The 15,461-nt window shown below is 34.4% G+C and overlaps 2 protein-coding genes across 2 annotated transcripts in view; one reads left to right on the top strand and one right to left on the bottom strand.

Annotated features, from left to right (window-relative positions):
- The window catches only part of LOC118270548 (octopamine receptor beta-1R-like), a 115,043-nt gene extending 111,242 nt beyond the window's left edge, over positions 1–3,801 (top strand). The window contains exons 4-5 of the mRNA XM_035586161.2: positions 1,515–1,682; positions 2,732–3,801. Of these exons, the coding sequence (XP_035442054.1) occupies positions 1,515–1,682; positions 2,732–2,912 (349 nt within the window). The 3' untranslated portion in view covers positions 2,913–3,801. The remainder of the gene's footprint in view (positions 1–1,514; positions 1,683–2,731) is intronic.
- LOC126911326 (uncharacterized) overlaps positions 1–15,461 on the bottom strand; it is a 502,576-nt gene that overhangs the window by 40,589 nt on the left and 446,526 nt on the right. The gene's annotated exons all lie outside the window — the stretch shown is intronic.

The following is a 15,461-nucleotide window of genomic DNA, read 5'->3' as shown; positions in this document are numbered from 1 at the left end:
TAAGTACGGCAGTTAGCTCCATATACATTTGTAGGTAAAGTACAAAAGCAAATTTATATTTATATTTACCGCCCGTATATTTGTATCTCCACTACACTATGTTACTAAATAGACCCAATCACATGTAAAAAAACGTCACAAATCTGATTCACGTGTTCTATTGATACGGGTCTACACGCGTGACCTAAAAAGTAATCATTTACTTTAAATGTAGCAGACACTAGCAATGGAAGACCGAAGATAGAGGCCGAAGTATTTTGGGATATGTCACTAGTAATTTGTGCTACGGTGCCAAAGTACTGCATATGTGTATCGTGGTTAGAAATGATGAGGCTTATATGTATAGTTTTTTTTTTTTTATGGAACACGCCGATAAACTAGTTGACGTATCACCTGATGGCAAACAATAGCCGCCGTGTTTTATTTGTTTTTAAAAAAAGAACAAACATAAAATTGAACTGTACAACTTGATTCCTCCTAGTCCTTTCCATCATCGAACCACAAGACGGTCGGGAGGCGTCACCGTTTCATGGTGGATATCCCACCCACTCGCACGAAGCGCTTCGCTTCAAGCTTCCTTGTACGAACTGCTAGGGAGTGGAACTCCTTGCCGGAGTCTGTGTTTCCTGATGGGTATAATCTGGGTGTCTTCAAAGCCCGAGTGAATAGGTTGCTTATGGGCAGACGTGCTCCATCGTAGGCCGCATCAGCACTTACCATCAGGCGAAATAGCGGCCAAACGTCGGCCCATTTAACATAAAAAAATCGCATGCATATGACACCTAGACCCGAAGCACATTAGGTGATCCAGTCAGCTCGATTACCGGCTTATACCGAACCGATTGGAAATGAGCATAATTATTCAAGATTAAATAAAAAATCAGTACATTGTATAAGAGGTAACATTTTAAAGAAGAGTATGTATTATTATGATAAATTCAGATACAATAGAACAGCAGAAAAATACATGAGTAACAGTCTTACCCATAGGTAAACTTTCTGAGATTGTTTAGACACCACTACGACAAACAGTGAAGGAAAACTTGGGAGGAATCTTGGGCTTATAATTTCTACTTTAAGTTTGAAATCCCCAACCCGCATTGAGCAACCATGGTGATAAATACTCAAAACATGCCTTGCCTGTGTCTGCCTTAAGTCAGCGGTAGCCACTTGTGGGCTGATGATGATGATGAGAAGGACTTCTTCTATTCTTTTACTATGCCATCGGTTTACTCACGTAATTGCTTGACGCTCATATTCATGAGCAGGCGACACACGACGCGGCGATTGTCTGTTGTTCTTCTATTCTATTCTAATCTTCTATTTCTTCTTACACGTCTAGCAATGAAATTGTGGCGCCGCTCGTATTCTGCGTGTCTATGGACGGCGCTGATCACTTACCATCATACCACCAGTGATCTGTCTTCTCGTTAGTCCCCAATTCCACAAAAAAAAGAATTGCTAAAACCCAAATTCAAAAATAACCACATTAACCTTGAACTTCTTATCCCCAGGTACATAATAACAGCGCTATGTGGGGATGCCTGTCCCTCCCCACCGCCGGTGGTAGCCGCTGTATTTTGGGTGGGCTACTTCAATTCTGCACTGAACCCCCTCATCTACGCATACTTCAACAGGGACTTCAGAGCTGCGTTTAGGAAGACCCTGGACTCTTGCTGCAGGTTAGTTTTATTTAAGTTGTAGTTTTTTGTACCACCTCGTCTTTTACCAAAGAAGGAGATGGCTAGAAGATACTAATGGCTCATGTACCAAAACATACAATGTACACCCACTTTTTACCATCTGTATTATAAGTCCCATGTAATAGGGGGAGCCTTTTGCCATATATTGGTCACAATTTCAGACTCCGTGTTACTACTTAGAAAGGAGAATGACCAAAACTCGTCCATGTTTCGTGTTAATGATTTATTCATTCTAAATCTTAGCTTGAATTATAATTTCATGTGTGTAATTATATTTAGTAAAAAAGCACGGCATTTATTACTATGTCAGATAAAAGTTATTTAACTGACGCCAAAGCCGGCATTGTAGCGAAACTACCATTGAAATTACATCTTAATTGTCTAAATTTAATTAATCTAAATGAAATACCTTTGGTTGATTTAAATAACCATTAAAAGACCCTAAAGTATGGCGGTAAATTCCATTTATTATAAATTACCTCATTCTTTATAGAAGTCAGTTAAAACAACCCTGCACTCGATTCCAACTAGTATTTTATTACCTAACATCGATCAATAGTCGATCTATTGAACTCTGAATGAGGCTGATTTCCTGAACGAACTGTGTTTTATAGGTCAGACAGAAGTAGCACTTATTTATTTGTCATGCAATCATTTTTGTATAGGTAAACGGAATTAAATGATAATAATAATATATTGGAGACCGCCTCGTTGGTCGAGGGTGCGACTACCGAACAAGGAGTCACGGATTCGATTTTCAAGTTGGCCAAGGCATTGCTGGGTTTTTTTTTCGATTCTTCGAAAATTTCTCAGTAGTAGCACGGAGTCTGGAATTGTGCCCAGTAAATGGAATAGGCTCAGCCACTAACTACTACATGGGATTTATAATACAAATGCTGAAGAATGGGTGTACATTGTATAGCGGCATTACGTGCCGTAATGTGCAGATGCACCTCTGCCTACCCCTTCGGGGATAAGACGCGTGACATTGAATTAGTAAGATTCTCACCCTCACTCCCTCTTCCCAGGTCTCTCTGCGGCGACATCGCACGTCGCTACTGTTGCCAGCGACAACGTCGCGAGCAACATCACTCCAACGCATCCTCAGACATCCACATGAACAACTGCGTCAAATCAACATCCGCAGACGTCCTACGAGCTCATCATGCATCCTGCTCCAGACCTGAAGATATAGTCTTTGGCACGTAAAAGGTTGTAGGAATATATACTCTAAGTTTAGTAAACTAAGGTCGTTTTTTAGTTGTGTGTTTTTTGTTTTGTGTGTGTAGTTAGTGAGATTTTTTTTGTTTGAACTTTGAATCAAGTTGTGTAAGGTTGAGTTTTGAATGTGGTGTTTTTGCCGATGATAGTTTAGGTACTAAGGATATTTCTTTACATTAAAATTGTACCTATTTTTTTTTAATATCAGTACCGTAAAACGGGGTGAATAGAATTCGAGGGGTGAATAGATACAGAAGAGTGGTGGAAAATGTTCTAACATCTATTCACCCCATTCCTGTATCTATTCACCCTTTGAATTCTATTCACCCCGTTTTACATTAAAAATAAAATGCTCTTGAATAGAAAATATGTTTATTCGTTAAATAAAACAAAGATACTTTCCAACTAGATGTGGTTGTGAAAACACTACATAGATTAGTGCGGTTGTGAAAAGAAAATTATTATTTCAATAGTTTCTTTAATAGACTACTTATTTTTGTTGACTAGTATTATAGTAAAAACCAAAGAAAAAAATGTATTATTTATAGCATTAAAATGAGCAGAAAACGCTTAAAACTTAGATGTATTAAATGTAAAATGGTTTTAAACCAATTTGTAGGATGTCAATGTGTCTATGTGTGCCCTAAAAAGGTTTAATTAGGTAATTGATAAGTAATATATACTTGTACAGAACATTAATATATGTGACATGTAAAACACCAATGAGTTTAGGGTAATTTCGTGTAAGCAATATTCGTTGTTTATTTAAATAAATGATTTTGAGGTTAGAAATCATGTTTAATAATGTGTGCCATTTCTAGTATATCATTGACTTTGGTATATCTTTGATTAAAATGAAATAAAAGTACAGTCACATAATAACGACCACAATTTATATATTTATTTTTTTTGTTATTTGCTCTCTGAAATATATGTTTTCAAATCGTAATAGAAACATTTTTAATAACTTTTTTATGTTTTGATTTTATGTCAGTATTTCCATACGTCCATTTAATCTACCAATTCAGTGTGATATGTTAAATCAAGTTCTAAAAATACACTTATTTAAAAAAAAAATCAATTCTGTTATATAAGGCAATTCCTATCAAGCACTCATATCTGACATAGAAAAGTAACTTTAAAGCTTAAATATTATTTCATAGAATTGAAAATTATTAAACCGATTCAGTTCGTCATTGTCAAAAACTTTGACAGGGGAGAAATCTAGAAAATTTCGCAATATTATCGTACCGATGAACGCGGATCGCAATATCGTCCCAAAGTACCAAAGTACTGGTACCAATCTTTGTAAAAGCCACAAAATTAGAAAATGAAACAAAATTTTGTACCAACTTCGTCAGTATGTCAAACTTTGTGCTCATAGGAACACTTCCTTGTTCCCGTTTCGCAATATTTCATGTCGACATGACGTAATCACTTTCATATTTCGAATGTCATTTTTACCCTTCGAGGTATCTCAATAATGTGGGACATAGTGATGTCACTCGCAATCACGAAATTCAAAAAAACGGGATTCGGCATTTTTGTTTAATATTATAAAGATTTTTTAGCCAGTCAATTGCAGATATCGTTAACCGATGATGATGTTATGGAAATATGAAAATTTAATAGGAAAGAGGTATGTCATAAGCATGGTACTTGACAGTTTAGTCTCTGCATACCTCAAAGGGAGCTAGGCGTGAAGATACAGCACCATCAGGTGACTCGTCTGCTCGTTTGCCACTTATTCCATAAAAAAAAAAAATATTATGTATATATTACTTAGTTTGCTTCCAATTTTTGACAAGAAACATTCTGCGATTTTCCTTTCTTATTTTAAATGATTAAAGACACCTAGTTTCGCGACAATCCTAATTTTAGGATAAGCTTTAATTACTTAATTGTAAGTCCTAAGTAATCACTTACACAGAAACGGTTTCAAAATGTTTTCCATTAATCTAATAGTGTAAGAGAAAAAGCGTGTTATCGTATAAATACATACATAAAAAGAATATCATTAAGTCGCAAGTAGGCGAGGTAGAGATAAACTATTTATTAGCTCAAAACATTTTTATTAACCGATCGTTTACAAACAAAATACCACAAAAACAACAAAGAATGCTCTTTACATAAAAAAAACACACAAAAGTATCAATTCTTAAACAAATAAAAGGGAAAAAAACTATCAATATTCAATACGGATCCCGGAATCAATCACGGGAAATAAAAAATCCCGGGAAAAGTTGGGACGCTTGCCAACACTAGCGGTATAGCATGGAATACCTCCACGAATTATTTAGTAAGGTATTATTGCGACGACCTTTAGCCTTGCTTATATAATGCCGAGTCATGGTCAGTGTGTATTGGAAAATGAGGTTCCAAGAAAGCTTATATAATGACGGAGTATATTTTTCATTTTTGTATAGTATACAAGGTGTAACAAAAAGGCGGTATACATATCAAGTACACGGTTTCTAGATAACATAACAAACGATACGGGAAGGGTTTTTTAAACTGGTATGGTTTACGAAGTTATGAATTTTTCCAATATTTATTTTTTATTTTCATGCGAATTAAAATTAGGTAGATAGGTACTAGGTGATCAGATTTACAGAAGAAATTCATAATTAGCGAGTGATCCCTGTAACGTACGTACGTGATACGTTTGTATGATTTATAAAATGAAGAACCATGCGACAAGTATTTGGTACCAATTTTTTTTAAACGTATTATACTTTGTGTAGAGATTCTATTCACTTTGTGTAGAGATTCTATTCAACCTGCATTCTTCAGTGCCTCTTGATGTATAGGATATTTTGTTACACGCTATATATGTTTCGTGTTGATTGACAGCGGTGCTAACGACAGTGATGTTGACTTTATATAAGATTGTCGGTTAATGCAGCTTCACGCCTTTCATGCTTCAAGTGAAAGTGGATTTTTTGTGAAATATGGTGATGAATAGGCCTTTTTTTAAGGGGGGAAAATTATTCAACGACTTCTCCCGCCTTGGGCGAGAAGAGAAGGAGTGTCAGACTCTTACTGACTAAAAGTCACCCCGTTCCTACTCCTGCTTTTTGAGATTTACTCCGTAACCCGTTGGGCAGTCCGAAGCTCTCGGAAATTATCAGCCTACTAAAAGAAGAAAAGCTGCCTCAAATGGTCGAAATTGATCGAATGGTCGCAAGTGCGACTGCCGGGCAAGGGGTCTCGCGTTCGATTCCCGGGTTAGACCAAGTATTACTGAGCTTTTTTGGTTTTTTCTTTTCTCATCAGATCATGTAAGATTTTAATGATCGAACAGATCAAAATTTTAAACTTCTACATTTAAATTTTATCTTTATCCAACATCGAGGTCGCAAACTCTTTTTTTTATTCGAACTAAAAAAAAAAATTACGCTGTTATATCTAAGGTAATTTTTTCTTATAATATTGGATCATATACTCATTTATTTATGTTAAATAATAAAAAAAGTTATTCATATTTTTTTGTCACCCCAACAAAATAATTAAAATAATTTTAATTAAAAACTTTATAAATAATTTCTCAGTGGTAGCACGGGTTATGCGCAATTGCGCAGTATGACAATAGACTGACTCCCTATTACTTGGGACTTATTACATGAATAGTAAAAAGAGGGTGTACATTGTACAGTGGCATTACGTACCACAATGTGCACCTCTGCCAACCCCATCGGGGATAAAAAAGCATGACGATACGATACCAAAAGAAGAAACGTAGCAATACAACGCAGAAGTCACCTTCAAAAACTCAGACAATTTTATTTCAAACTAAATATTTAAACGTAAAACATTATTTATTCTACAATTCAACATTTAAGACGCATGGACGTTCCTACTACAATATTCCTAGCTTAGTTCCAACCTACAAAATCGATTGATTCCAAGCAAAGAAGACAGCATATCAAGCTACACCAATCTATTATTTTCTTCAAAGGATTGTCGACTTTATATCTTCACAATAAAGTTAAAAATTGAATGGAGAGTAAGATACCAATATGCTCTCTAGGTTTTATTGAAAACGTGCCCTAGACGTGGCCAGACTACTCAGGTAATTCTTAATGTAATTTGCCATCAAGAAAGGTATTATGAATTTAATTACGACGCCGTGTTAATGAAAGTATCACACGGGGTTGTGATAAAATTAATTGTCCAGTTAAAACGTGGATGTTAAAATGGTTGGATGGGGCATTAATAGATTTTATTTTATATCTTTTCTCAACAATTTTTTTTATTTTAAGTCAAACACCATTTATTTCTACTAATCGTAAATTAGGCACTTTTGAAACGTCAGGTGGTATTATCCGTCAGTCTGTATGTCAGTGAAGCTCGTTCCAAAGTGTAGCTTCGAGTAGAAATAATGAGCAAGAAACTTCAACTCCTTTTTACCCGACTGCGCCAGAAGGAGGGTTGTTGTTCGAGTGTATGTATGTATGTATGTATGTATGTATGTATGTATGTATGTATGTATGTATGTATGTATGTATGTATAATTGTTTGGCACGCTCTGCAGCCTAAACGGCTTGATGGATTTTGACTTGAGAGGTGTCGTTAGATTCGTATTTACTGTGAGAGTGACACTGGATATATCAAAATTAAAAAAAAAACAAAATGGCGGATTTTTGGCGTCAAATTCGAATATTTCTCACTCTCTAGCCTAAACGGCTTGACGGATTTTGACTTGAGAGGTGTCGTTAGATTCGTATTTACTGTGAGAGTGACACTGGATATATAAAAATAATAAAAAACAAAATGGCGGATTTTTGGCGCCAAATTCGAATATTGCTCACTCTCTAGCCTGAACGACTCGATGGATTTCCGCTTTATAGGGGTCGTTTGATTAGTATTTACTGTCAGAGTGACACTAGATATATCAAAATGAAAAAATGATAAAACTAAAAATAAATAAATAAAAAAAGTAATTTAAAAAACTAAAAAACCCGACTGCGTTTCTTTATAATATTAAAATGAAAAAACCCTAAAACAAGAAAGTAATCGTAAAATTTAAGCAGTCGGGACCCATTCTAGAAAGCAAGCCGTATGTGCCCTCACAAAGTCTTTATATTTAGAATGGGTCCCGACTGCTTAAATTTTACGATTACTTTCTTGTTTTAGGGTTTTTTCATTTTAATATTATAAAGAAACGCAGTCGGGTTTTTTAGTTTTTTAAATTACTTTTTTTTTTCTTGAACTTTAATTTTATTTTCTTTTTGGTATATTATGTTCTTCATTTAAATTTCTTTTGGAAACCAACTCCAAACAGAATGAAGTATTTTCTAGATTTGAAAAAAAGAAATTTTGATAATTCCACCAAGTAAATATATATATTTATTTATCTAATATTTTTTTCTATCTCTACATCTATCATATGACAACTTGTTTCGCCCCGCGGCATAACAACTTGACATAAGGAATACTTTCGATATATAAAAGTGCAGAGTATAAATTCGGGTTATTATAGCCCGCTGGGGTAATTTTGACCCAAATTCTATAACCAATAGAAATCCAGAACAACGCGTATATTAGTTTTTCATTGGTTTAAAAGTTTCGGTTAAAGTTATTCGTAGAGTCAAAGAAACTCGATCTTACGGTATATACTTAGTTCAATTCAAGGGCTCAAACGTGCCACATCTAGTCCTGTATACCTATGTGTTAAATGCTGTAATGAAAATTCCCCACGATCCACTCAACTGCATTTTGCAGTCTATATATAACCCATACTAATATTATAAAAGTGAAAATATGTTTGTCTGTTTTTATGACAAAACGAAGTAATAAATGGGGGTAGATAAAGGGCGGGAGAGTGACACAGGCTTTTTTTAATATTTTATCCCCTAAAATGGATAATGAAAGAGTATTACGCACTAATAAAAAACCATGCACCATATTTTTGGAAATCTGCCGCCAATCCATCTGAAATGCGGACTACCTAGTGGGTTACATGGAGGTTTCATAGTCTGACACTCCATCTCACCACATTGTTTGGTTTTTAGAGGGGCGAAAATCGTCCAATGATTTTCCCGCCTACAAAATAACGGGAGGGAGTGTCAGACTCTTACTGACTAAAATCCCGTTCCTTCCCCTACTTTGAGCCGGAGCCTAGGTAACCTGTATATAATTGGGATCCGAGCTCACGGACCTTTTATAACCTAGAGAATAGAACATCAGTCATCAACAGCCAATAAATAGCCACTGCAGATATTAAGGCCCTTGCTCCACTGGAGAACTTTGTTTAAGCATTAATCACCACGCTTGCTCAATGTGGGTTAGTTTGCTCAAGGCGGGAGAAGTAATTTGAGGATTACCCAACATAAAATAACAAAATAAATTCCTTCGAAAAAGAGTGTGAGTAAAGCAAATTAAATCAAATCACTTTAATGAAGGCCGCGGGCGAAAGCTAGTATAGATAGATCTATATATAATAGCTAGGGATCGAGGGTCACGGTGTCTATTTATAACTTAGTATGAATAGAACCGAGTGAGTTATAGTTGTAATATATGTGTTGTAAATATTACACACTTGCTGTCCCTGAGAACTTTGTGTTGAAGCAAAAACCGTTATGATATATATACGGAGGCCGTTTCCGTGTGATTAGCCGGGAATGACATCCTGCCTTGCTTGTAGGAAAAGTAATAATGATGGAAAGATTTTTTCTCCGTAAATACGTTGCCCCATACTAGGAGTTTCGTTTCGTGTGTTGTGGATGGGTTTATAAATATAGAAGTTCACATACACATAATTCGCAGACCTGATACACAATTTGTGAATCACACAGAGTTGTTCCGTGCTGGATTTTTATTTTATGATTTTTAACGAACCCGCTACACATTGCGTGGCAGTTATAATATTAGTGTGATGTGATAATTTGTAAACATTTAATAATGAACACAATATAAAAATCCAAAGTATTAAAAAAATCAACACCCGAAAAATCTGCTGTATTCTACTTTTATATAAAAACTAATTATATACAAACTAAAAATACATTTCACAATACAAATATGCAATGCAAGTAATTTCTTGTTGCATTTTCGAAGTGCAAACGAAATATTCGATGTTTCCTTATTTCCATTCGACACGGCACGGCGCCGTCTCACATCCGGCACGGTTCCGGTTTACGGAGTGCCTCAACACTCCGTAAATTTGCATGCCGCGCTCTTCTTTGTTTTATTGTATGTCTATTTACACTTTGTGAATTGTTTTTCTGCCACTGAGAGCTGTTTGTGTGGCTTTGAGTGTGGGAGAGCCATGCTTCGGCACGAATGGGCCGGCTCAATCGGAGTGATACCACGGCCTCACAGAAAACCGACGTGAAACAACGCTTGCGTTGTGTTCCCAATCTTCCCAATCCCCAATTCCCCAACAACCCTTAAATTCCTAACCTAAAGGCCGGCAACGCACTTGTAACGCCTCTGGTGTTTCGGGTGTCCATGGGCGACGGCGATTACATGATCGGCGATCAGGTGATCCCGCTCGTTTACCGGCTTATACCAAGAAAAATCAATATACAATTTTGATCTATGAACTTATATTTCTGCATATTTTATAATACTAACTTCTATCAGCTGTTTCGCCCGCAATCCCGTGGGATAACCTATCACCCAAGTCAGCTCATACCCTGTCTGTATACCAAATTACGTTAAAATCTATTCTCTAGTTTCAGCGTGATTGGCGGACAAACATTCAAACAAACAAACTTTTACATTTATAATAATAGTGTGCGAATGTGCCGTTATAATTATCATTACTCCTAGTGACTAATGTGATGTATTACTAATAATCATAATTATTTACACAAAAACAAGTTAAAAATTATTCAAATCTCCCTTTATCAATTCTCAAATCACCTAATTAGAAGCACAAAGAAAACAATCGAGCGTCGTTCGTTTTGTTCTCATAAAAATACAGAATTATTCCTCATCAACTCAATAAACGGCAAATGAACAACGCAAATTCTAAATTGCAGATTTCAAATTATACACGGCCACAAAGCATTTTCTTTGATTGCCAACAATTGTTCTGACGAAAATTTCAAAGTACTTTGCCTAAATAAACAAAACTCTAAGGCCTCATTCGCACAAGAGCTTTTTAACGCGCGTTTAAAACGCTTGGATAGAACAAATTGCAATTTAGTCTTTAACTCCCAAACCTTATCGTTGAAAATGTAACACAGTATAATAAAATGAATAAATAAATAAAAATCTAAATTTTTTATTATCAGGCACCGTTGGATAGAGAGTTAGTATTACCAAAACAAACTTATAAACTATATTGGTAGTACACCTTTGGCACACACAAATACAATAAAACACAAAACAAAAACATTAAAATAAATAAAACAAAAGTATAATAAAATCGTCGCTCAAAATAAACGCTGGACGCATAAACATGTATTAGCTAAGACATTTGTTCTATTTGAACGTTTTTTTAACGCGCGTCAAAGTAACGCTCGTGTGAATGCGCCCTAAACGGCAAAGGGTTGGAGACATAAACCCTCTAATCTTTGGACGGGGTTTTATTTCAATTTCAACCCTTTTCGGCTTGTTTTTACTGCGTGTCTTTTCAGGGTTCTTACTTTTTGTGGCTATGAGGAGTGAAATGTTTTGTAGGTAAAGACTAAAGACTTTACGCAAATAAAATAAAAGAATTACTAAGAGTAGTCATATATCTGTCATGGTGGCTTAAGACAGCCGCTCCTTCAAAACCAAACAACACGGCAAGTACCAATGTGACTTTTTCCGAGTTATACATACTTTCTAAGATTATTTAGACACCACTGACAAACGATGAAGGAAAACATCGTGAGGAAACTTGGGCTTATAATTTATTTGGCTTAAGTTTAAAATTGCTAACCCGCATTGAGCAAGCATGGTGATTAATGCTCAAACCTTCTGTCTGAGAAGAGGCCTTTGGTTAACAGTCTGTAAGGCCATTAACAGGCTGTTGATTTTTAACCACCCTTGCTATTCCCACGGGTGTCATAAGTATCGACTAAGGGACTACATATTTTACAGAAACTAGAGAGCAGCGTTAAAATATTGCCTTTTATCTCTCTCTGGTAAATGTGAGCATAAAAGTCAAAATATTAAGAGTGCTCTTTCAATTTGATATATGTATGCAACATGAAATAGACGTTTCACTTTTGCTTCAAAACTATGGAGTAACTTTTTTAGTTTGAAGTTATAAATCAATATAGTATGAAATAACAGATTACTTGTATTACTTATATTATGTCGCGGCGTAAATTAAGTTTTGATAAAATGAATTGGAATCAATGCACGATTTCGCGCCGACTGCCGTCGCCTATCGCATATCCATGACACATCATCTCAGCAACCGTGTCAACACAACGGGCTCAACTACGCCCCCTTCAGGGACCTAACCGAACTATTGACTTAAAGATATTATGTCAATGTCATTTTACTTATAAGTACAGCTGTTATCTAATAAGTGGCAATGTATCATACTCAGGAACAATAGACATCCTCCACATATACAAGTCCAGTTCCGAATCCTACAATTTATATACATAATACCAAAATTGTTTGCCCCATTAGCTATTTCTGATATTTGTGTTCCATAAAATTCAACCTGACATAACTCGAGCCTTTAAAAACCTTCGAACATCAAAATGAGTATTTTTAAAAGCTTTTAATATGAATACCGCCGAGGCCTATGTTTAGGTACAAAAGTAGGTTGAATGAAAAAGCAAATTGCCAGCAATATAGGCAATATTATAGCCTCATTTTTACAAGTCAAGTACGATTAAAATTAATACTTAATTTAGTAGTACAACAATAGACGTCTTTTTTTATAAATTGAGTAAACTACAAAATTAATGTATTATTAAAATTATTCAGTATTTTTGCCAGTCCCAAAGTGGTGACAGTTTTAATTTTAAATAGAAGCTGTGTTTGTTGCTACCCTGCTTCTCATCAGAATCACCAACACCTAAAGTCATACAAAATTTATTGAAAACTATCGTTTTTGACATTTTGAAATAAGTATTGAAATTGAGTCCTTTCCAAGTAGTATTTTTCACACTTCAACATAATACTCTTTACTTACAAAGGACAAATACCATTACAAAGAGATATACAGTTTATTTCAAACCTAAAGAGCAAGTCCTTGTATTGTAGTGACAAATTCAGGTTAAAAATGTTATATTGTCGCTACGCCGTAGCAGCTACGCTAGCTACGAACACTACGCCGTAGCAGATAAGCGAGCTACGAGCCATATCTGACGTGTTCTACTTTGTTTGGTGTTCTTTCATTTAAAAAATAGTTCATTTAAAATGAAAGTAACGAGTTTGTGTTTGAAAGATAAAAATATTTTATGCTTTTAAGTATATTAAACTAGTAAAGTTATATTGTAATTTGGTTTCTGATGTTATTTTTATCCAATGGATAATGGTTTCTATAAGTATTTAATGGTAGTTTTATCATAAGTATGAATAAAATATTCCTAAATACCAGTAAATATTTTAATTTGAAACAATAAAAATAAATTATTATTTCCGTAACCAACTTTATCTTAATTTAAATGCAGTTAATACCAGAACCTGGCAGCCAAAATACTATGATACAAGTAACAAAATCTCATTCATAAAATATAATATAATTCACAAAACAATACATCTCAAGTGTGGGAGAGCCATGCTTCGGCACGAATGGGCCAGCTTGACCGGAATGACACCACGGCTTCATAGAAAACCGATGTGAACCCACGATTAAGTTGTGTTTCATTTTGTGAGTGAGGTTACCGGAAGCCCAATTACCCCTCTTCCCAATCTTTATAATCCCTAATTCCTCAACAACTCTTAAATTCCTAGCTCCCACTTGTAACGCTACTAATGTTTTAGGTGTCCATGGACGGTGGCGATTGCTTGCCATCAAGTGATCCGTCTGCTTGTTTACTGGCTTATATCATAAAAAACAATAAAAAAATAAAACAAACATTATAGTACTATTATATTATATTCCTATATATCACTTTAGACATTTTTATTCCATAATTTGCTTTCAGCTAAATCATTCCAGAACTAAACTCACCTGCCAACTAACCTATTATTATATTATTACCAACTGTATAGCATCGACCAGTTTCAGGCGAAATTGTATACTTTTACACAGAATTGGTAGAATAATGGACGGCTATATACCATTCAAAATAACCTTAGACATATAAGAAAAACCTTTTTACTGTCCAGTCAAGCGATTTGGAACTTTATTACTTTGAAGATACGACACATGATGGCTGCATCAATCAGTTGGTTTTGTAACGGCATTTTTGCTTTTCATGCCATCCTTATGCCTACGGAATAAAAACTAAAATCGGTTAAACAGACAGTAAAAAGAATTTCTAAAATGTCGATCCTTAAGGTGAATAGAGTATAGAGCAATTTATATGTCTTTACTGAGTTAGTATATGGAAATGTAAACTGTTTTTTGTTGGTGATAAGGCTTAATTTACATTAGTGGTTGACTGCTTATTTTATTGACGTTTGAAAAGGTTTTTACGTTATCACTGTACTCAAATATAACTTGTATTAAATTGGATTCATATAGAGTGCTTATAAATGTTACTATCTAACTGTAAACATTTAAGAATAGGTAAACAAAGTGAGTAAAATATTATTTTTCAAAATATATTCGATTTTTTTAAGTTGCAATCCAATATCTTCTCCTGCCTTGAGTGAGACGAGAGGGAGTGTCAGACTCTTACTGACTAAAACCACTCCGTTCCTGCTCCTGCTTTTCGAGCCGGAGCCCCGGTAACCTGCTAGGTAGTTCGTAGCTCCGAATAAATTATATTCGATACGATTTCTTTGTAAGTAAAAATAATAATTCCACTTTCTTACTAAGGGCACAGAATTCACCAAAAACAAAGTATTGAATTTATATTACCTTTAAATTATTTCTGTAAATGATATTAAAATAACTACGAGCTTTAAAAAGTCAGAATTCAATAGAAAATGGAAAAGTACAATCGGTATAGACAATATTTAAAACCAAAATAATTACATAATTCAAAAATAAATGTGATTTAAATAAATGTTTAATTAAATTGCGCAATTATAAAATTAATATAATCAAATTAAATGTAATAATATTGTAAGTGATTATATTTAGAATTTTAAATGAAAAGTATTTAGACGTGTTGTTTTACGTTTTTATACAATTTTGTAATAATTGTATAAATTTAGTTTATTATTTTAATAAAAATAGCAATGTGTGTTATTATATTAGAAGAATGAATGTATTAAATTAAGATTTATTAGTTATATGTAATTATAATATATCTTATAATGTAAATTTGACATAAAATGTGAATTTAAAAAATGTAACATATCTCTAATGCGGCAATAATGTGCCAAATAAAATTATTAATAAAATTATAAAATAATTTTTATGTATTAGATAGATGGCTTCACGTTCCTTGTACATAGTACCTCAAGTGTTTATATAATATAGACCCCTATTTTGTGATCTTTGTATGTATATTGCATCCAAGT

This window comes from Spodoptera frugiperda, chromosome 13 (assembly GCF_023101765.2).
Source record: "Spodoptera frugiperda isolate SF20-4 chromosome 13, AGI-APGP_CSIRO_Sfru_2.0, whole genome shotgun sequence".
NCBI classification, from domain to species: Eukaryota; Metazoa; Arthropoda; class Insecta; order Lepidoptera; family Noctuidae; genus Spodoptera; species Spodoptera frugiperda.
This window is presented reverse-complemented; position numbering and strand designations above follow the sequence as displayed.